A 21,667-nucleotide genomic window follows, 5' to 3' on the forward strand; every position below is an offset into this window, starting at 1 on the left:
ACACTAATATGGTGTCTGATTAAAAACAAAACAAACTCCCAACAGTCATTTGTTTTTTAAGCTGGAAATCTACTCCAGAGGCTGGAGAGAAGGGTGTTCATTATGTTGCAGGTGCCAAGCCAGGTGGTCTGCACAGCACCATCGGCTTCAGGCGAAGAGAACTCTTCCTCGAGTTCTTAGACACAATCCTCAGAGACAATTGCTCTGTGTGGCAGTGAGTGTGTTTAGATGTATTTATTTCATTAATGTTTGATTGTAACAAAACCTCGATGTGGTTTCCCAAAAATAAAACATCGCAATTGTCAATAAAAGACCATTAAAAATAGATATTTAGAAAACATTCAGAACTACTGAAAATCAACAGTAAGCTAAAAAACAGATTAAAACACATGTACCTTTTACATGTCTGGATGGCTTGCCTAAATTAATGTTTGAAGCAGGTGCTGGAAAGCGTGCAGTGGAGACCCATGCCTGGTGCCAGTAGGCAGGGAGCGGCAGACTCTTAAGTGCTGCCACACTAAAATGCTGATTTCTTACAAATGCGGAATGGATATTATTTGGTAGCTGCAGCAGTGCTAGTTCTGCAGATCGGAGCAGTCAGGTGGGCACATGAAGCGTCAAGCAATCCCACGAGTAAACGGGTGCCAAGCTGTTAAGGGCTTTATATTCTAAGAGTGACACATTGAACTTGGCCTAGTAACTGCAAATGGGCACTCAGTGCAGACTTCTGAGCAGAGCTGTACTATTTTGACAAGGCCTCATTCCTGTAAACAGTTGTGCTGCAGCATTCTGCAGCTTCCACATCACCACATAAGAGTGCCCTGTAGTGATGCAATCTGGAAGGCACCACTGTTTGGACTTCTGGGGTCAAGGTATGGCTTAGCGTTGCCAGAAAGGGCCTTGGGGAGCTGTGGGATCTTGCACTCCCTCCCATTTCCTCTGGAGTGGCCACAAGGGGCAATTTGAAAGCTTCTGCTTCCTTTTTAGATTCCCCACAGCTTTGCCTTTTCTTCCAGGCAAATTAGTTAATGTTTAGTATGGCTGGTTGAGGCAAGCCATCCTCATAAACTCTGGTTTGATGTTGTCATGTTTCAGTGAACCAATTTGTGTGGGTTTGGATGACCCTGCAAGCTGTGATTAATCTAAAATGGGATCAAAAGCTCCTAAATTGCTCCTCTGCTGTAGCAAAAGGCCTTGGTGCAGTTATAAATAAGGGTAAGCTAAAGTCTGAACCAGCCCAATGTGTGCTTCTTCTTAGGCATGCAAAAGTCCGGCAGAAAAGTGAGCTGGATATTGTTGTCTATGAAGACTTGTCGGGAGAAGTGAAATTTTCTAGCAAGCTGCCACACCCCAACAATCTGAACTGGTAAGGAACACCTGACACCTCAAGGAAAACTTGGTTGCCTATTTTGCAGGCTGGCTGGGACTTTCCTTGTATATGGTTCTGCAACTCCCAAATCACAATTATGAACTGGCAGCAATTTATGCAAATGAGTTGTTGTTAAGAATCTTCCACTGCTTATTTTATGACTGGTCAACTGGGACTTGAGGAATGTATTTAGAGCCAATAAAGACAAATGCTATTCTATACAGAAGTCTAGTGTCCAGATCAAGGGAAGTAATAGTCCCACTTGACTATACTTGGAATACTGTGTCCAATTCTGGGCACCACAATTTAAGAAGGATGTTGACAAGCTGGAACATGTGCAGAGGAAGGTGACCAAGATGACCCAGGGTCTGGAAACCAAGCCCTATGAGGAATGGTTGAAGGAGCTGGGTATGTTCAGCCTGAAAAAGAGGGGACTGAGAGGAGATAGGATAGGAAAAAGAGTTGGCTTATTTATTGTAATTCAGTCTAGCCCTTCCTCTAAGTGGCTCAGAGTGAGGTTCTGTTCCCTATGGGGCAAGTTAGGTGAGTAAATGTTTTGTCCAAGGCCACCCACTGAGTCTTGTAGCTAATCAGAGGTTTTAACTTGGGTTTTCCTTGCTCCAAACCCCACACCCAGCAATTTATGCAGCAACCAACAAGAATTATAATTAAAATATACCACCATCAATGCATACTTTCATTTTTTGAATAACATTTGTAGGGGGAAAGGATCCCTGCCCCAAAAAGCTTACTAGGTACTTTGAGGGAACTGGGGAGGGGAATCACATGGGATCAATCCTGTTGTTAAGGGCACAGTGAATAGAAGCCATGGAGAGAGAATAGCAAGTCTGCAGAATACGTTATGTCTCTTAAACACAACGTTTAGGACTCTTCTCTGCAGAAAAGATGTTTGAATCATCCCCCTGCCCCCCCCACTCAGCATTTTCTTCATTCCAGGGCTTTCTTTTTCCTGCTTTCCTTCAGTGTTTTGGCTGAGCGGCTGGAGAAATGGCTGCAGCTGATGCTGCAATGGCATGCGCGGCAGAGAGGCACTGACCCCACCTATGGTCCCAATGGTTGTTTCAAGGCTTTGGATGATATATTGAATTTAAAAGTAAGTGTTATTAATTGGGGGGGGGGAATCTGTAGATTTCGCTTTATTTCCTTTAGATGTGACATTGCAAAAAAGAGGGAATAATTTAAGTAGGAGCAGTTGTGGTACAGAACTGCAAAATGGGCCCCGGGAGTTCTGTTGCTGCACCTGCAGGCTCAATTTGAAGAGCTGATGTTAACATTTAAGGCCATAAATGGTTTAGAGCTGAATTACTGAAAGAATTCCCACTCCTATAAAATCCCATAATCACAATCTATGCTTGAGGTCCTTCTTGTGTGTCTGATGGTGAAATCCATTTGGCTGGTTGGTGAGCACCCAAGACAAGGTCATGGCCTTGCAGATGCAGAACTCTATTCCACTTAATATACATTTGGCTCATTCAGTGGTGGCATGCAGGAAGGCCCTAAAAGCTTCTCGTTTTACACTTGCCTTTCCCTCAAGCCTATTTCTGTCTGTATCCATTCAGTGTTTCAAATTCCGCCTGAAGGTCTATTATTATCTATGTCACTTGGTGAGAGCTTGATATAGTATATAGTGTATTATATAATTGCTCATATAAATTATATGTGTATGCATATAGTGAAAAATTTATTTACTCAGTGCCACCAATTAGCTAAACTGACAAGCTTTTATTAACTTTTTAAAATTTATTTGTTGAAAGAGTTGCATTACTGTATTCAGTATATTATATTACAGAGTAATGTATCAAATATTAGGTTTGTTTTTGTTTTTACTGTGCAATACGTTTATCAGAGATTTTCTTTGGAAAGAGGCATGACAAATATTTAAATATAGATAAGTGTGAAAACAGTTAGTGGCAGTTTCACAGCTTTGCTGAAGTAGGTTTGAAATTTTCCTATAAGCCACTTTGTGTCCAAAGATACATTTAGTTTTCTGGCTGATGCAGAGAAAGGGAGAGAATCTAGTCATGTAGATCAATATATGGTGCTGGGCTCCGTCTGGATGCACCACCTCAGAATGCAGGTGGGAAACGGCTTGTTTGTGCCAAAAAAATTCCCTATGCACAGTCCCAGAATCTGAGTTGCTCTGAAGCAAAATGTACCCCTGCCTCTTATCCTTTACTCTGTCCGAGAGGGTGGTTTTGCTATCGGTGGCCTTTATTTCTGGACAAATTATTTAAGTGGAGCAAGTTGGGATGTGTCTTGTACTGGTTCCAGTTTCCCTGCTTTGTGGGGTTTTTTCTTTTGCAGCTGGTGCATATCCTAGACATGGTAACAGGATCCGTGCACGTGTATCCTCTGGCAGAGGACGAGACCTTACAGAGTGTGAAAGCCAAGATCCAGGCAGATACTGGCATCCCAGAGCAGGACCAGGAGCTGCTTCAGGAAGGAGGGTTGGCATTATTTTCTGAGAAACCAGCCATTCAGCATCTGGCTGACATCAAGGTGTGTCCAATAACATTTTCACCCATTGGTACTGTGAGGGACAGGGGATATCGCGAAGTCCCTCCCCTCCTGAGTTCAAGCCCGTCCCCGAGCAAAGGGGAAAGCAGGGAGAGTTCCGATTCCAGTGGGGAAGCAGGAAGTCGTGTCCGAGGCTCAGGCAAGGTAGAGGAGCCAGGGTCCCAGGTGGGACAGGAAGGGGCAAGCAAGGGGGGAAGACCCATCCCCCCAACTCCAGAATTACGCAGGAAGAGGAGGGGCAAGAGGATGGGTCTGCCAAAGCTTTTGTGTTGGAGAAAGACGCGCCAAAAGCCATTAGGAGGTTCTGAAACCGACTGACCACATCACTCCGTGTAAATAGCAATGACTTGAGCACTGTAAATACGCAGCACCAATAAAAGAATAAAATGCAGAGCTGCGTGGCGTCGTTACTCTGAAGTAGTCCACTCCGGCCACCGTGACAGCAACCTCCTAATCATTTTTGGGCTACTTTGGAGTTGCCGGGATGAGCGTGTCAGAGGCGGAGAAGTGGCGGCAGATCGCGGAGCAAGCCCAGCTAGAACTGCAGCAGCTGTCGCTGCAGGCGCAGGGAGAATTGAAGGCAGCTAAAGAGGAGACTAAGAAGGTCCAGGACGACCGGCTACAACTTGCGGAACAGGTGAGAGAGCTTCAGGAAAAAGAGCAGCAATTAAGGGCGGTGGCGGTAGACCTCCAAAACAAGCTGGATGCAGAGAAAAACAAGGCGGGAGGGGCACCCCAAGTCCAAGTGCTGCCAGGAAGGAGAGCTGGGACCCTAGTTAGCAAGTTCAATGGAGACCCGAAGGAATTTCAAGGCTTTGAGACTGAGATTGTGTATGCTCTTGAGCTGCACCACGATGAGTTCCCTGATGATGAGCACAGAGTAGCGTTTATTGTGGAGCACCTTACCGGGGCAGCCAGGGAGTGGCTAAGACCGTTAATTGCAACAAGGAATCCTTGCATGAAGAATGTCAAACTATTTCTAGAAGGTTTGAAAACGATGTATTCGTCCGATAGTCATATGGACCAGACTAAGGAGGAACTTCATAATTTACGCCAAGGAAATATGACAGTTCGCGCGTATTGGGCGAAATTCACCATGCTGGTGCACAGATTGGGGTGGGAACTGGGGTCCCCCCCAATGCAAGCGGCGTTCTACTTGGGGTTGCATGAGGAGGTGAAGGATGAGCTCTCGAGAGGTCCAAAGCCCAGTGATATGGATCAGCTGAGCAAAGCGGCTCTGGCGGTGGGGGTGAGACAGGAATCCCGGTGGAGCGACAAACAAGCAACGCGCGCAAAGCGGGCTTGGTTCCCACGGTCGCAGGAGAAACCACTCCCCCAACAACCCTTTCAAGCCACGCCTGGGGCCAGCCAGGACCAGGAACCCATGCAGATTGATAGCGCGCGCGCGCGGGCTTTTCAAACCCCAGCGGCGCCAAGACGCAAGGAGGGAAAGGGCGGGAATTGCTTTCTCTGCAACTCCCCCCAGCATCTCGTCAGAGACTGCCCACATCGCAGGGAGTGGCAAGGAAGGGCGGGAACGGTGGTGCCCTCCCCCACTGACGCAGCACCACAGCAGGGAAACGGGAAAGCCTGGCTGCAGGAGACAAGGGGCAGCAGCCAGGCACAGTCAGCAGACAACAGCCCCAGCCCACCCACCCGCACAGAGAGGAGCAGAGCCAGCCCACCCCTCCCAGAGCAGGAGTGGTTCTAGAAGTCACGCTAACGCTCCCAAATGGCTATCCCCTGACAGTCCTTGCCTTAATTGACAGTGGTGCCTCAGCGAACTTCTTCTCGAGAAACTTTGCAGAAGAGCACCAGATCCAGCTTCTGCAGCTGGATTTTCCCCTTCACGTGGCAACCATTGACGGCAGAGAGCTGCTGGGGGGGGCCATCACTCATCAAACCCCCCCCATGAGAATGACGGTGGGAAGGCACTCAGAGACACTGGCATTCAACGTCACCACCATCTCAGACCCCCCCATCGTCTTGGGCATGAGCTGGCTGGCGCGCCACGACCCCTCCATCAGTTGGCACCAGAGATGCATCACTTTTGGATCGGACTTTTGCCTGGAACATTGCATGCAGCACCAACCAGGGGAGGGGCCTCCGATAGCCACGGTGGCCACCATGCACGTCAAAGGGGGTGAGGCGATACCCAAGCCGTACTGGGACCTGCAGGAGGTCTTCAGCGAAGCGGAGTCCGACCACCTACCCCCACACAGGCCTTTTGACTGCCAGATCAACCTGGTGCCAGGGGCAACTATACCCCCAGCCAAGCTGTACGCCATGTCAGACCAGGAACTGGAGGATCTGCGCGCTTTCATCGACAAGAATCTCAAGCGGGGGTTCATCAGAGAAAGCAAGGCAGCAGGGGGCAGCCCGGTCTTCTGGGTGGACAAGAAAGACACGCAACAGCGCCGCCTGGTGGTGGATTTTAGACGGCTGAATTCGGTGACAGAGCCAGTGGCTTTCCCCATGCCCAGAGTGGATGATCTCCTGACAGCAGCACGCAGGGGCAAGATTTTCACCAAGCTAGACCTGAGGGGGGCGTACAACTTGATCAGGATCCGGGAAGGCGATGAATGGAAGACCACGATGTTCACGCCTCTGGGCTCTTTTGAATATCTGGTGATGCCCTTCGGGTTGCAAGGGGGCTCAGCCTGCTTCCAGGCCTTCATGCACCACGTCCTGGGGTCCCTCCTCTTCAAGAACTGCCTGGTCTTTCTGGATGACATCCTTATCTATTCCAATGACCCAGTGCAGCATGTGAAAGATGTCAGGGAAGTGTTGCAGCGCCTGAAGGAGAACCACCTGTATGTGAAGCTGGAGAAGTGCAAGTTTCACACCAAGGAGGTGGACTTCCTGGGCTACAAGCTGTCAGACAAGGGGCTGGCGATGGACAAGGACAAGGTGCAGGCCATCCTGGACTGGCACAGCCCCAGGACGCGCAAAGATGCCCAACGCCTACTAGGCTTCGCCAACTTCTACAGGAAGTTCATCAAGAACTTCTCTCGCGTTACGGCTCCCATCACTGACTGCCTGAGAGGCAAGCAGAAGTTCAGGTGGACACCAGAGGCGCAAGCAGCGTTCGAAAGCCTCAAGAGGGTGTTCGCCTCGGACCAGAACCTGTTCCACGTGGTCCAGGACGCGCCCCTACGCATTGAGACAGATGCTTCTGAGAAAGCTGTGGGCGCCATTTTGTTGCAACTGGACGCCAACAGGGAGTGGAGACCCTGTGCCTTCTTCTCCAGGAAGTTGACACAGCCCGAGCGCAACTACACCGTGTTTGACAAAGAACTTCTTGCGATCCACGCTGCGTTCAAACATTGGAGACACTTCCTGGTGGGCGCCAAGCACCCCATCCAGGTGTGCACAGACCACAAGAACCTGGAGTTCTGGAGAACTGCCAGGGTGCTCAACCAGCGGCAGATACGGTGGGCAGAGTTCTTCTCGAACTTCAACTTCTCCATACACTACATCCCGGGAGAGCAGAACGTCAGGGCGGATGCCCTCTCCCGCAAGCCAGAGTACATGGAGGAGGAGGAGCCACCAGCCCCAAGGCACATTTTCCCCCCGTCGGCATGGTCCTGCGGAGCAGCAGTGGTGAGCGAGGCAGAACTCACAGCACTGACGGCAGCGGATGACTTTGCCAACCGCATCTTCAGAGAACTGAGAGGGGGGAGGGAGCAGGCAAAAGACTTTGCAGAACGCAGAGGGCTGCTTTTCTACAAGGGGGCACTGTACCTGCCCACCACCCAGCTCAGACGTACGGTCCTCAAACAGATGCACGACAACCCAACGGCGGGGCATTTTGGAAGGGACAAGACCACTCACCTAGTCATGAGACACTTCTGGTGGCCAGGGGTGAGGGAAGATGTTCGAGACTATGTACGGGGCTGTGACACCTGCCAGCGGGCAAAGGTGGTCAGAGCAGCGCCACCAGGGTTGCTGGAGCCCTTAGCCACGCCACACAGGCCGTGGGAAGTGCTGTCCATGGACTTCATCACAGATCTGCCTTCTTCCCGGGGTAAGACCGCAGTGTTGGTGGTGGTGGACCTCATGTCCAAAATGTGCCACTTTATACCGTGTGCCAGGGCAGTCTCTGCAGAAGAGACAGCCAAACTGTTTGTTGATCACGTTTTCAGACTGCATGGATTACCTTTAAGGGTTATTTCGGATCGTGGCCGCCAATTTGTTTCCAGGTTCTGGCGGCGGCTCATGAACCTCCTGCAGGTGGAGGTCAGCTTGTCGACGGCTAGACACCCGCAGACCAACGGACAAGCGGAGAGGGTCAACGCCATTCTGCAGCAGTACCTGAGATGTTACGTCAGCCAGCGGCAAACGGACTGGGTGGATCGCCTGCCACTAGCAGAATTTGCCTACAACAATGCAGTGCACGTCTCCACAGGGGTGTCGCCCTTTAAGGCCAATTACGGGCGCGACCTCAGATCTTTCCCAGAGAGGGAGGGGGAGGAGGAGGAGGAGGGCCCACAGGCTGAGGATTGGGCAGAGGAACTGGAGACGGTGCACCAGCAGCTCAGAGAACACTTGGAGAGGGCCAAGGAAGCGTACAAAAAGGGGGCAGATCGCCACAGGCGACTAGGGGAGGTCATCAGGGTGGGGGACAAGGTGTGGTTGTCCTCGGAGGGCCTTCCCACCAGAGGGAGGTGCAAAAAGCTGGCACCCAAAAGGCTGGGCCCCTTCACGGTCACGCAACAGGTAAACCCGGTGGCATACAGGCTGGCACTGCCAGAGGACATGAGGGTGCATCCAGTGTTTCATAGATCGCTGCTGTCGCCGTACAGGGAAAGCAGCAGGCTCCGAGACAGCGAACAAACCCCCGAGGGAGGGGGGGAGAGGGAAGGCAGGGAGCAACTCAATGAGGCCACGGCCATCCTGGATTCAAGGTGGGGGGTGGGGGGACTGGAGTACCTCATGGCATGGGAGGATGCTCCACCGTCCCAGAATGAATGGGTCCCAGCCACTCAGATACAGGAGGAATTCTTGGTGGAAGAATTTCACGCCCTCTTTCCCCACAGACCCAAGCCCTGGCACATGGAAAGGGAGGGGGAGGAGGAGGAGGCACGGGAGAGCAGCTCACCATGGCGCTGGGAAGCGGAGTTTGAGGAACCAGAGGATGAGGTATGGGTGTCACCGAGATCCACCCAGTCAGAGGAAGGAGCAGATTGGCAGAACGTTTTTACCCCCACCAGCTCTGACGCCACGGACTTTTTGGGATTCCCGTCCGCCCAGGCGGAAGGGGGGGGCTCGCAGGACTGGGGGGAGGTATTCACACCAACGGGCTCGGAGAGCACTGAGTTCTTAGGCTTCCAGTCGTCACCGACACATGGGGGGGGCCTGGGGAGGGGTGAAGGAGAGCTTGGGAGGGGGGTGGATGTGAGGGACAGGGGATATCGCGAAGTCCCTCCCCTCCTGAGTTCAAGCCCGTCCCCGAGCAAAGGGGAAAGCAGGGAGAGTTCCGATTCCAGTGGGGAAGCAGGAAGTCGTGTCCGAGGCTCAGGCAAGGTAGAGGAGCCAGGGTCCCAGGTGGGACAGGAAGGGGCAAGCAAGGGGGGAAGACCCATCCCCCCAACTCCAGAATTACGCAGGAAGAGGAGGGGCAAGAGGATGGGTCTGCCAAAGCTTTTGTGTTGGAGAAAGACGCGCCAAAAGCCATTAGGAGGTTCTGAAACCGACTGACCACATCACTCCGTGTAAATAGCAATGACTTGAGCACTGTAAATACGCAGCACCAATAAAAGAATAAAATGCAGAGCTGCGTGGCGTCGTTACTCTGAAGTAGTCCACTCCGGCCACCGTGACAGGTACCAAATTAGCTCCTGCTGCTTTTGAATACTCCCAGCTAGTGAAATTTCAGTTTTGTCCTTTCCCTTAACTACAAAGCCTTGGAAGGAATTGTCGTTGTTTTAAAGGGATGGGGAGTGCAGAGATATGGGTATGGATTCCCCTTTTTGTGGGAGATGGTTTGGTTGAGAGTAAATTTGTGAGCAAAGGAAACCACTCAAGGAAAGATAACATGGAAACAGAAGAGGTTTGCGGGATGAGGAACAGGACTTGTGTAGCAATGAATGAGGTACTCATTTTCTCATTGTATTAAAAACACTGCATCTTTTCCCTACATAATATTATTTCTTTCAGATAGAACACTTGGGAGAATGAATTTGAGTGACTCCTTTGGAGAACTAGCTATTAATATCCTATTTCTGTTGGCTGCCCTTAGTGCTTTGGATAGGGCATGATTGTAGTAGATGTATCCAAGTAATAGATCTGCAAGGCCCCATGATAAAGGATTTGTGCTACCTTTTCCTTGCAGCTAAATGATGCTACAGTTGCTGACACAGGCCTCTTCTTCCTGTTCGACAACCGAAAAGTTACATACAGGCCTCAGATCTCTCCCCGACCTCATCCAGAAAGCATTAACAGTATTCGTAAGAACGTTTTCTGTGTTTTAGTGCTACTTGGGAGGGAAAAGACAATTAATTGTTTTCATGTGTGCTCTGTGCTTACAAAAATAATAATCCAAATTCTGCTCCAAGAAACGTATAACAAATTAAGCATCTTGTTTTATTTGCTATATTTATAAAAAGCTGCCCAATATATCATTCTCTATTCTGGTTACAGCATAAAATGATAAAATACAGTTGAAAATGAAGTATCATAAAATAACAATTTATGGCATAAAAACTTCCAGCATATAGTTCTATATTTCCTTACCTGGCATGACTGAGGAGGGGCAATGAGCACTCCTCCAGCCACTAGAAGTCTTCATACAGCTGAGGTCTGCACTGGCTTGTGAGATTCTTCTTGGTTTTGCCTACACACTTTCAAGTTTATCTTTGCAACCGTATGGGCTAGGAACTTGCTCTAATTTTTTTTTTAAATGACAATTCAGGTTTCTGTACATACCGTATTTTTCGCTCCATAGGATGCACCTGACCATAGGATGCACCTAGTTTTTAGAGTAGGAAAACAAAACAAAAAAATATTTTGCTTTCTTGAATTGTCCTAGGCATAACAGCCAGCTCCTAGAGGCCTAGGTGCCTTTGCCCACCCCCATTAAATATTTGAGGAAGCTTTTGCAAAGGGGGAAAGCTCCATTTTTGAGGATCAGCTCAAAGTTGTTGAGCTTACCTTGCAAATGAGACTTCAGAGAAGTGTGACTAGCCCAAGGTCGCCCAGCAGCTGCATGTGGAGGAGCGGAGACGCGAACCTGGTTCCCCAGATTAGGAGTCTACCACTCTTAACCACGACACCACACTGGCTCTTAGCTCTTTCTAAAAAAAACCACACAATCTGCCTTTGGCCCCATGGCAATTCGGCTCCATAAGACACACAGACATTTCCTCTTACTTTTTAGGAGGAAAAAACGGCAACTTGTGGAGCGAAAAATACGGTACATGAATTGCAGAATACATACCACACTGAACACAAGACGGCACGGTGGCAGCCTCTAGATGTGTCATTCCACAATTTCTGTATTACACTGCTGCTCTTTCCATCATAGGAAATGTATTCTCATATATTTTCTTGGCTACCTGGTGAGCTAGTTTAGCTTAAGGAGGATTGGCTTGCCCAAAGCCACCAATGATCTTCCTGGCTAAGTGGGAATTTGAAGCTGAGTCTTTCACTCCCCAAGCCAAGGAGTGAATTTCTCTAAAGTGCACAGACCCATGACGGATGTGAGCCCCAAGTTCAGCTTGGTTTTTTGAAACATCATTTGTATTGATCAGTAAGACTGAGATAACAAATTAATTCAGCCCCTGATGTTTTTACTGCAGAAGTTGGAATGAACTGAAAGAGTCAGGAAATGCTGGCAAGATAAGGAGCTTTTGGAACTCCTTCCCTGTGTAGACAAAGTTAGTTCTCTCAAAACCTAATGGACACTTGTAAGTTGTGTGATGACAGGCAGGTGGACCGTGTAAGACACAGACAAGGGATGCTTTCTCATTCATTGGCTGTCTCTGCATCTCCCAGGAGATGAACCGACAGGTGGCTGCGGTAGAACACACCACTATGATTGACTAGATTAATTATTCTGCTCACCATGCAGGCAGGAGCCGAAATAGACATGTCAGGGAGTAGTTTTGGCTTGCTGGTTGCAGAACTGAGGATTTGACTTGACTCCTGAGAGAGCTTTTTGTGGCATCCAGCTAATTAAGAGACCAGGCTAGTACCCAGGCAAGTCCTGGGATATCCTGAAAAAGTCCAGACATACTCTAATTTTGTAGAAACCAGCACTTGGCATGTAAGGCATATAAAATCCTAATGGAGGGTTTGGGTTCCCCCACTTGTGTCCATCTTCCCTGTCGATCCTTCTCTTCTTCCTTCTGCAGTTCAAGACCCAAAGAAGAACCTCTCCTTCCTCCAGCTGCGCAAAGTGTGGGGGCAAGTCTGGCATTCCATCCGAAGACTGAATGAGGACTTCCACCAGCTCCAGCACGGGCAGCGGGCAGCCATGTGCGTGGTGGGATCCTGCTGTGTTGGGGAGGAGGGCTGCCAGTTCTGTCCTGTTCTATGAGCAGCCTAAGTGACGTCTGCACCACAAAGGAAATGTTTCCAGTTCTGTGCCCAGAGAAGCTTCGGTTCCAAAGCATTAAACATTTCTGCAAATTTGCATTATATTTATTTGCCCAGTTGATTTTTCTTATGCTAGCCCAGGGTGAGAGGGTGCAGAGAGTCTGGGGCTGTGGCTGGAAGTCCTGCCTTCTGAAACTTCGAGAGGGCTCCCCAGTGTTGGTCTGCTCATGCTTGTAGTTATCGGGGCTAGAAGCCTTGCTTTAAAAAGGAAAGGGAAAACATGGAAATTACCAAGGGACTAATTTTTGGCCCTCAATAACCACATTTGTGTACCCCAGCTGTGTGGATTGCATGCCGTTCTAAATTCAGATTATATGAAATAGGCTCCTGGGAGAGGCCTGCTTGGCTCCTCTTTGGCTTGTCCTGTGCCAAGGTTTTATTGACCAAGGCTTTTTGCGTTTCTAGTTTAATCCGGACTGTAAACATTTTATGCTGTCTCTATTGTTGTTCTTTCTTGGCTGGTTTTTTCTTGGTTTAAATTACTATACACTGCAGTGTTAGTAAGCCATCCCAGGAATATTTACAGATAGACGGTCATATAAATTTACAATACTGTCTTGGAGACTAAGAAAGGACTACTGGTTAAAAGGTGTGCCATGTCATTGTGCTGACCCGGGGCGGGGATGATGGCTGTGGAACCCAAGCAAAGGGGAGCAGACAAGGTCTAGTCAGCTGGGCCTCCAAGGGGGCAACTCGTTCTCTCTCTTTCTCCCTGGCTTTGTAGGAGGAACCTTCTGCGCCACAACAGTACCCTTTCCAAGATGAAGAACACGATGGCCTCCCTATCACAGCAGCTGAAGGCAAAGCTGGACTTCTTCAAAGCCAGCATCCAGATTGACTTGGAGAAGTACAATGAGCAAACTGAATTTGGAATCAGTGAGTTTTGCTCTTTTCAATGATATGAAAGCAGTTGCTAGGACAGACTCCTTCCCTGGGTTTTGTTTGCCTTGATGCCAGGTCACGCTCCCCACAGCATCACATTTTGCGGTTCTTCCTCGACTGGACCACCGGAGACTGCTAAGAAATTACTGCCAGTCTGAATCCTTCCCCAGGCCAGAAAGCATGGGCTGGGTGACAGGAGGTTAGGCTAAACTTCTCCTTCCTGACCTGCCAGGATATTTTTGTACAGGGAATTCTTGGAGGGAGAGAGAATTTAAACAAACAACATAATTTGAATGCTGCTTATTTGCTTTATACACTTAAGAAATTATGTTTATCTTCTTGTCTGCGTTATTGCATAGCTTGGCGTTGGTTGAGGAAAGCGGTTCTTGGCCTGCTCTCCACCCGCCGCGTTCCCTGCAGTGGCAGAAGTTGCGCCCCATGTGTTCCCACCCCATTTTCAATGTATGATGAGAATCTGAATACTGTTGGACGGCTCCCTGCTTTTACAAGATTTTCTTTTGTCTGTGGTGGCTGAAAGGCTTCCCATTGACTTCTAGGACAGCCTTTGATCTTGGACTTCCCACCTTTATTATATTGCACGTCAGCTCTTGTAGACTCTAAGAGCTCTCTAGTCACCTCCTCCTCAGTGTGAACAGCAACAGACCCCTTCAGTCCTAGCTCAGTTTAGAAAAGGGTTCCTGTAAAAATGAGTTGTTCTGCAATGTAGTGTCTCTTTTCAGTAAGCCATGCCTTGCATCAGCCCTGCCCTAATTCCCCGTATTCCCCCATCAGACTTGGTTTTCACCAGCCGCAGCATCTAATGTTTATGGTGACTCCTTGAGAAGGCTCAAAGGGATACTTTTGCTGATTTAGGAAGGGTCTCTTGAAAACCAGAGCTCTCTTCTTTTTACAGCTTCTGAGAAACTGCTGCTTGCATGGAAGGAAATGGAGCAGACTGTGGAGCTCTGTGGGCGGGTATGTTTGGACTTTTTATCTTTTGTTTTGCTTGGGTGAGTGTTTCCCCTTGCTCTCTTACAGGATGGTTAGAGTTAGCAGGCCATAACCTGTAAGGTGGCTGGGATCAATTTCTTGGCAGGGGAAGAGTTTCCTGTCTGAATTGTTGGACTTTGGGAAGCAGCAGATTGATGGACGAGGAATAAACCCAAGATATTTCTTGTTTCTTTCAGAGCTTGTGGGCAAGAAGTAGAAAATTAGCTGGAGATTAACAGCTAGAGTTGTGTGGTCACAGGGGGAGAGAGGATAAGAGGATCCCGTAACAATAAACAATAACAAGTACTTGAGAGCAGAGGTGGGCAGAGGCTTGCTCTCTATGAGTCATTTGCAGTAAATCAGAACGCATTTCTGACTCTGTCAGAAGCAGCAAAATGACTCTCTCCTACCGGTCCTAAATTATACTGCTGAAATGAAAACCTTTTGAGGCAAGCAGCTTGGATATGAAAATAGCTTGGGGAGGGGCTGGAGCTCAATAGTAGCGGATCTCTTTTGCATGCCAAAGGTTCAGATTCAATCTCGAATAGCATCTCTGGATAGGGCTGGCAGAGAACCCTGTCCCAAACCCTCAAGAGTCACTGCCAGCCACAGTGGAGACTGAGCTCCATCCTGTTCTGGAACATACAGTAAATTCCTGAGCTAAGAGTTCTCTTCATTGTGCATCCTTTGCATCAGGTTCTGGTTGGTGGATCTTGGTGTTCTACTAAAAAGCGAAGTGGATCCCCAAGCCTGATGTTTCCCTACACCTGCTTTAAAATGTTCCAAGTATTTTTTTTTTTAAAAAAAACCTTGTCTTGGTGATCCTTGTACCAGCCCTTTAATACTATGGGCTAGTATTACACCCATATTTTTGACGGAGAGCTAAAGCTGAGAGTGAGGGCTTACCAAAGGCCACTTAGTAGGACTGTGTTACAGAGCTTATTAGTCTCCAAGTGACTTAACAAGGAAAGCAATGAATAAACTGTGATAATTATCTGTTAAAAAATGAGCAATATAAAAATGTAACTCTTTCAGCCAAACCTCTTAAAATAATGATTAGAACTAGTTCAGTCACATCCCCCAAGCTCCTGGAGTTTGGCTAGGTCTTTTTATGGGCCATTGTGATGGTTGTGATGGCTTTACTGTAATGTATTCTTTTTGGCTCTTTTTTTGTAAGTTATTTAGAGAGACTTTTAAAACAAAGAGTGAAGTCCAAATAATAATAATAATAATAATCACAATCACAATTAAAACTGATCTGGCTAAAAAGATATCCAACAGCAATAAGACCTTAAACAACATTCAAAAGCATGAGCCTGGCATCTTAAAGATGTTACTGTGGAGGCCAGATGAGCCTCTTTGCAGAGGGCAAGCCGTAAGAGGGAGGCCAGAATTCAAATTTCCTTCTTGTCAGCACCTGCTGTGCTTTTGCAAGAGGAGCACACAGGTGAGAAGTACTAGGTTTGAAACTCGGAGTTCTTGACTCTTAGGTGCTAGAATTATGCCAATACCATTGTCTTTCTTGCTGGCTTCAGAGGTAGAACTTCAAGTATTGTCAAAAGGCTCTGGAAATTATACCTTCCAGTGTGTTGTCCAAAAACTAACAGTGTGGCAACAAAATATCTGTATATTTGTTTGTTTTACTTGGTTGGTTGGCTTTGAAATTTGTTTCCCCTGGATGGATCTTAGGCAGCCTTCACTAATCTGGCACCCTCCAGATGTTTTGGACTACAATTCCCATCAACCCCCAATAGCATGGCTGGGGCTGACGGCAGTTGTAGTCTAAAATATCTGGAGAGTGCCAGGTTGGTGAAGGTTGGTGCTCTTGAGGAATCCACAGGTGGGCTCAAGACTGCAAACACCTCACAACACCAGCTCTGGCTGTGTATTTTGAGTCGATGGCAGCAGGCAGAGCGCAGGTGCCTGGTATTAAAAGGGCATTTCCTCCAGCCTCCTTGGGCATGATACCACTGTCTCATTGCCAGCCTGGGATTGTTTAAGACTGGAAAGAGTTGGGTTACCTGCAGCCTAAGCTACTGGAAATAATGTCTTGCAACATGACCAAACCATTCCTGGTTTGCTGTCCTTTCCTTGTCCCCTCCTCTGCCTCCCAAGGAGGAGGAAGTTGAGCAGCTGGTGAAGAAGACGATGGCCCTACAGACAGACATTGTGGACCTGCAGAGAATCCCACAGGGCCCGAAACAAGGGAGCTCTTTGGATGCCCTGTAAGTAGTTGCTTGTAGTGCCTTCGGTTGTTTTAGCCCGTTCCTAAATACCATTCTCTCCCGTATCCATCATCCTGGGGCAGCATAAAATCACCTCCTTTGTTTGATAGTCATGTACCCTGGGAAGAGGTCAGGTATGCATGTGTAACACATCAAACATGATAGTTTTTATTTGGGCTGCCCTATATTTATATCTTATAGCAAAATTTCAGCTTAAACTGAAGAAAGTAGGAAAAACCACTGGGCCAGTAAGATACAATCTAAATCAAATCCCTTATGAATACACAGTGGAAGTGAGGAACAGGTTTAAGGATTTAGATTTGGTGGACAGAGTGCCTGAAGAACTATGGATGGAGGCTCGTAACATTATACAGGAGGCAGCAACGAAAACCATCCCAAGGAAAAGGAAATGCAAGAAAGCAAAATGGCTGTCCAACGAGGCCTTACAAATAGCGGGGGAGAGGAGGCAAGCAAAATGCAAGGGAGATAGGGAAAGATACAGGAAACTGAATGCAGATTTCCAAAAAACAGCAAGGAGAGACAAGAGGGCCTTTTTAAACAAGCAATGCAAAGAAATAGAGGAAAACAACAGAATGGGGAAAACCAGAGATCTGTTCAAGAAAATTGGAGATATGAAAGGAACATTTAGGAACATTTCGTACAAAGATTACCATAATAAAGGACAAAAGTGGTAAGGACCTAACAGAAGCAGAAGACATCAAGAAGAGGTGGCAAGAATACACAGAGGAATTATACCAGAAAGATATGGAGGTCTCGTACACCCCAGGTAGTGTGGTTGCTGACCTTGAGCCAGACATCTTGGAGAGTGAAGTCAAATGGGCCTTAGAAAGCACTGCTAATAACAAGGCCAGTGGAAGTGATGATATTCCAGCTGAACTATTTAAAATTTTAAAAGATGATGCTGTCAAGGTGCTACACCCAATATGCCAGCAAGTTTGGAAAACTCAGCAATGGCCAGAGGATTGGAGAAGATCAGTCTACATCCCAATTCCAAAGAAGGGCAGTGCCAAAGAATGCTCCAACTACCGCACAATTGTGCTCATTTCACACGCTAGCAAGGTTATGCTTAAAATTCTACAAGGCAGGCTCAGGCAGTATGTAGACCGAGAACTCCCAGAAGTGCAAGCTGGATTTCGAAGGGGCAGAGGAACCAGAGACCAAATAGCAAACATGCGCTGGATTATGGAGAAAGCTAGAGAGTTCCAGAAAAATGTCTACTTCTGCTTCATTGACTATGCAAAAGCCTTTGACTGTGTCGACCACAGCAAACTATGGCAAGTTCTTAAAGAAATGGGAGTGCCTGATCACCTCATCTGTCTCCTTAGAAATCTCTACGTGGGACAAGAAGCTACAGTTAGAACTGGATATGGAACAACTGATTGGTTCAAAATTGGAAAAGGAGTACGACAAGGTTGTATATTGTCTCCCTGCTTATTTAACTTATATGCAGAATTCATCATGCGAAAGGCTGGACTGGATGAATCCCAAGCTGGAATTAAGATTGCCGGAAGAAATATCAACAACCTCAGGTATGCAGATGACACAACCTTGATGGCAGAAAGTGAGGAGGAATTAAAGAACCTTTTAATGAGAGTGAAAGAGGAGAGCGCAAAATATGGTCTGAAGCTCAACATCAAAAAAACCAAGATCATGGCCACTGGTCCCATCACCTCCTGGCAAATAGAAGGGGAAGAAATGGAGTTAGTGAGGGATTTTACTTTCTTGGGCTCGTTGATCACTGCAGATGGTGACAGCAGTCACGAAATTAAAAGACGCCTGCTTCTTGGGAGAAAAGCAATGACAAACCTAGACAGCATCTTAAAAAGCAGAGACATCACCTTGCCTACAAAGTTCCGTATAGTTAAAGCTATGGTTTTCCCAGTACTGATGTATGGAAGTGAGAGCTGGACCATAAAGAAGGCTGATCGTCGAAGAATTGACACTTTTGAATTATGGTGCTGGAGGAGACTCTTGAGAGTCCCATGGACTGCAAGAAGATCAAACCTATCCATTCTTCAGGAAATCAGCCCTGAGTGCTCCCTGGAAGGACAGATCGTGAAGCTGAGGCTCCAATACTTTGGCCACCTCATGAGAAGAAAAGACTCCCTGGAAAAGACCCTGATGTTGGGAAAGATTGAGGGCACAAGGAGAAGGGGACGACAGAGGATGAGATGGTTGGACAGTGTTCTCGAAGCTACGGACATGAGTTTGACCAAACTGCGGGAGGCAGTGCAAGACAGGAGTGCCTGGCGTGCTATGGTCCATGGGGTCACAAAGAGTCGGACAAGACTAAACGACTAAACAACAAACAATATTTAAAGGACAGTATCGGAGACCTCGAATGTTAGGCACACCTAAGGCATGAATCCAGTGGCACAACACTTAAATATACCTATAAATAAAAAATCTAATTTTAGGTTTTTTGGTGCTTACCTTTCTCTAGGTTGCACTTATAGCCAACCCAGCCAGGTTTGATTCAGCCCCACAAGCAAATGTTTATCCTGCCCCTCAAGACTCCACCAATTTTGTCAGTGATGGCAGAAAAGAAAAAAATTAAGGTAGACACCGTGCTGGAGTGGGTGGCACAGCTTAAACCTCTCTGTTCTGCCCAGTAGCCTGATGAATATGGGAGGCAAATTGCCCCTTTCCCTGCCATCAGAGCAGCCATTTGATGAGCTGGGAGGGGCAATCACTTTTGCCTCCTCATCTGATCCACAGGGATCAGCAGATGGGGGGGGGAGGGTTGTGTGCCCTGCAAATGCGGGTGGTGTCCACGCCAACTGCTGTCATGTGGCCCAAAGGTTATCCACCCCAACACACAACATAGCCAGGTTAAAAAGTCTGGTGCAAGGCATCCAAATCTGGAAGGCCACAGGCTGGGGGAGGCTAATTTAATTTCTAGGCCATTGTAGACATTCAGCAGAGTCTCACCTGAACTCTACCATTTCAGGCTTCAGATGGGTAAAACCTCCATGCACCAAAAAACCAGCAACAGCGTATCATGAAGAAGACTGGCCATAACTTTTCTTCTTGCCTCGTCTTTCTAGTTGTGTGTGTGCAGGGGGAGCAGTCATAGAGAACCCTCTGGTCACTTGGAGTGGCAGTGTTAAGGGATAGGTTTTCCACTTTATTCTAAGAAATGTATAGCTGAACCTTGTGCTGGCTAAGGAAATTTGCATTTTAGATTAAGAATCTTCTGGGTCTTGTTAATCCTTGGGATTAAAGCTAAACTGGCAAATGAACAGCAGGTCTGTATTTACTCCACTGAGAGGCTGCGAGATCATATGGCACAGAATTTGAGTTGCTCCTTGTCCCCCCCCCCTCTCCATCTCCATACTGAAGAGTGCCATTGTCAATACAGAGTACTAGAAAAGGGGGGGCAGGAGAGGCACTGAGGAAAATCATGTCAAAAGAAAGGCTGGTGTAGTTATGTTGTTAGTATTCTGTTTGTTCTTTTAAGTTGTTGTTAAATGATTTTTTATAGTAATTTTATTTTGTAAATAATTTAAACAAGTGGAGCATTGAACTGTAGCCAAATGGGATTTACGGGAGAGAAAGGCAAGCTGTACAGGGGATATGCTCATTGCTACTTAAAATTGCTTTACCAATTGTAATGTATGTAAGTCCCTAGGATTCTCACTTCTTACAGAAGGGTAACAGGCTAAGAGAGCGATTTTTGCCCAAAGCCATGCAGGAGGTCTTGAACCATGCTGAGCACTCAGTTGGTCTGGAGTTGGAGTTGGGTGGGGTGGGCTTGCTTCTTACACTCACAAGTGCTGGAGAAAAATTGTCTTTCCTGTTTCTTTTATAGAGAGGGACAAGCAAAGGACTTGTACCAGAGACTGAGAGAAAAGCCAAGAGGTAAAAAAAGCCTTTGTAGCATAGGATACTGCAGCATGATCTGTTCCAAAGGAAACTGACTACAGCTGAGCACAGGAGAGGAATTGCTGCAAGACCATGTGCTAGCACTGCTTTCTCATCTCGCCATTTCCCCTACCTTGTGCTCCTTGACAGTGCTGTGGAGATAGATGCATGCTTAAAATCAGTTCTTTTAGCATCAACATCCCCCACCCGTCTCCTTTGAGACTTCTGTAGTACAAAACATTACACAGAATAGTGTGTTACTAGTAATGCGAAGATTGTTACCTCTTAGCATGCTTTTGCCCCACTTTTTTGTGGACATGATGAGGGATGAATTCTAAAGAGCAGTGACTTGCGTTCTGGCAACCACTTCAATAGCATTTGGTATTCCATTCACATCTCACTCTGCTGAACTAGCTGCTATCAATTGGCTCCAAGTTTTACTGAGCAATGTTGAAGAATGCCACCAAATATGTAGCAGTGATTTTAATCTGCATTAGTGGCAGTGATGCCAAATCCAGAGAGGAGTATTCATTTATACTAGAATAGATCCAATCTTGCTGAAGCTGTTGAAGGGTTTTAATTCCTTTGCCTGTTGCCCAACCTCTAGCATCCCAACAGTCACAGCAATGGGGGCTGTTTCCTTCCTTGTGTCTTTTAGGAGCTCTCTTGCCCCTGCCCCCACCATCCTCTGCCTAACATACCACTTGATTCTGCATACTTTTTGTCTAGACCAAAGGACTGGTGGAGACAGTCAAGAAGTCGTGAGGCTACTTCTGCAAGCAATCCAGACCTTTGAAAAGAAAGTCGGCCTCCTTTATGCTCAGCTCAGGTAGGACTCCCAAAGACCCACTGTAGTGAGGTTGTCCTGGTTACTGGGGATAAAGTTGAATACTGTTTAGTGGAACTCTGCCATTGTCCCACACCTCTCTGAGTTCTCTCCCCCCCACCCTTGTGCTAGTACAGCTGATGACACATGACTAGAAGGCTATCTCATTCTTTACAGTAAAACAGTTGTCTGCAAGCAAAAGGCACTGGAGTTATTTCCTAAAGTGGATGAGGTGATGAGCCTGATGAATGAGGATGAGAAAATGGTTGTTGTGCTTCAGGATAAACGGCAGAAAGAGCTGTGGAACCTGTTGAAAATTGCCTGTGTGAGTAAAGTGGAAGATATTTTTCTGGT

General features: G+C 47.4%; 1 protein-coding gene across 5 annotated transcripts in view; it reads left to right on the forward strand.

Moving 5' to 3' along the window:
- Positions 1-21,667, forward strand: part of IKBKB (inhibitor of nuclear factor kappa B kinase subunit beta) — a 36,775-nt gene that overhangs the window by 10,803 nt on the left and 4,305 nt on the right. For 3 of the 5 annotated variants that reach the window (XM_035117151.2, XM_035117146.2, XM_035117147.2), the window contains exons 8-18: positions 1,259-1,366; positions 2,327-2,483; positions 3,695-3,889; positions 10,242-10,356; positions 12,262-12,385; positions 13,230-13,381; positions 14,301-14,362; positions 16,493-16,602; positions 20,435-20,484; positions 21,217-21,316; positions 21,491-21,638. In XM_035117151.2, the coding sequence (XP_034973042.1) occupies positions 1,259-1,366; positions 2,327-2,483; positions 3,695-3,889; positions 10,242-10,356; positions 12,262-12,385; positions 13,230-13,381; positions 14,301-14,362; positions 16,493-16,602; positions 20,435-20,484; positions 21,217-21,316; positions 21,491-21,638 (1,321 nt within the window). The remainder of the gene's footprint in view (positions 1-1,258; positions 1,367-2,326; positions 2,484-3,694; positions 3,890-10,241; positions 10,357-12,261; positions 12,386-13,229; positions 13,382-14,300; positions 14,363-16,492; positions 16,603-20,434; positions 20,485-21,216; positions 21,317-21,490; positions 21,639-21,667) is intronic. The other 2 variants (XM_035117148.2, XM_035117149.2) reach the window with 1 other exon arrangement.

Source organism: Zootoca vivipara, chromosome 6 (genome assembly GCF_963506605.1).
Source record: "Zootoca vivipara chromosome 6, rZooViv1.1, whole genome shotgun sequence".
NCBI lineage: Eukaryota > Metazoa > Chordata > Lepidosauria > Squamata > Lacertidae > Zootoca > Zootoca vivipara.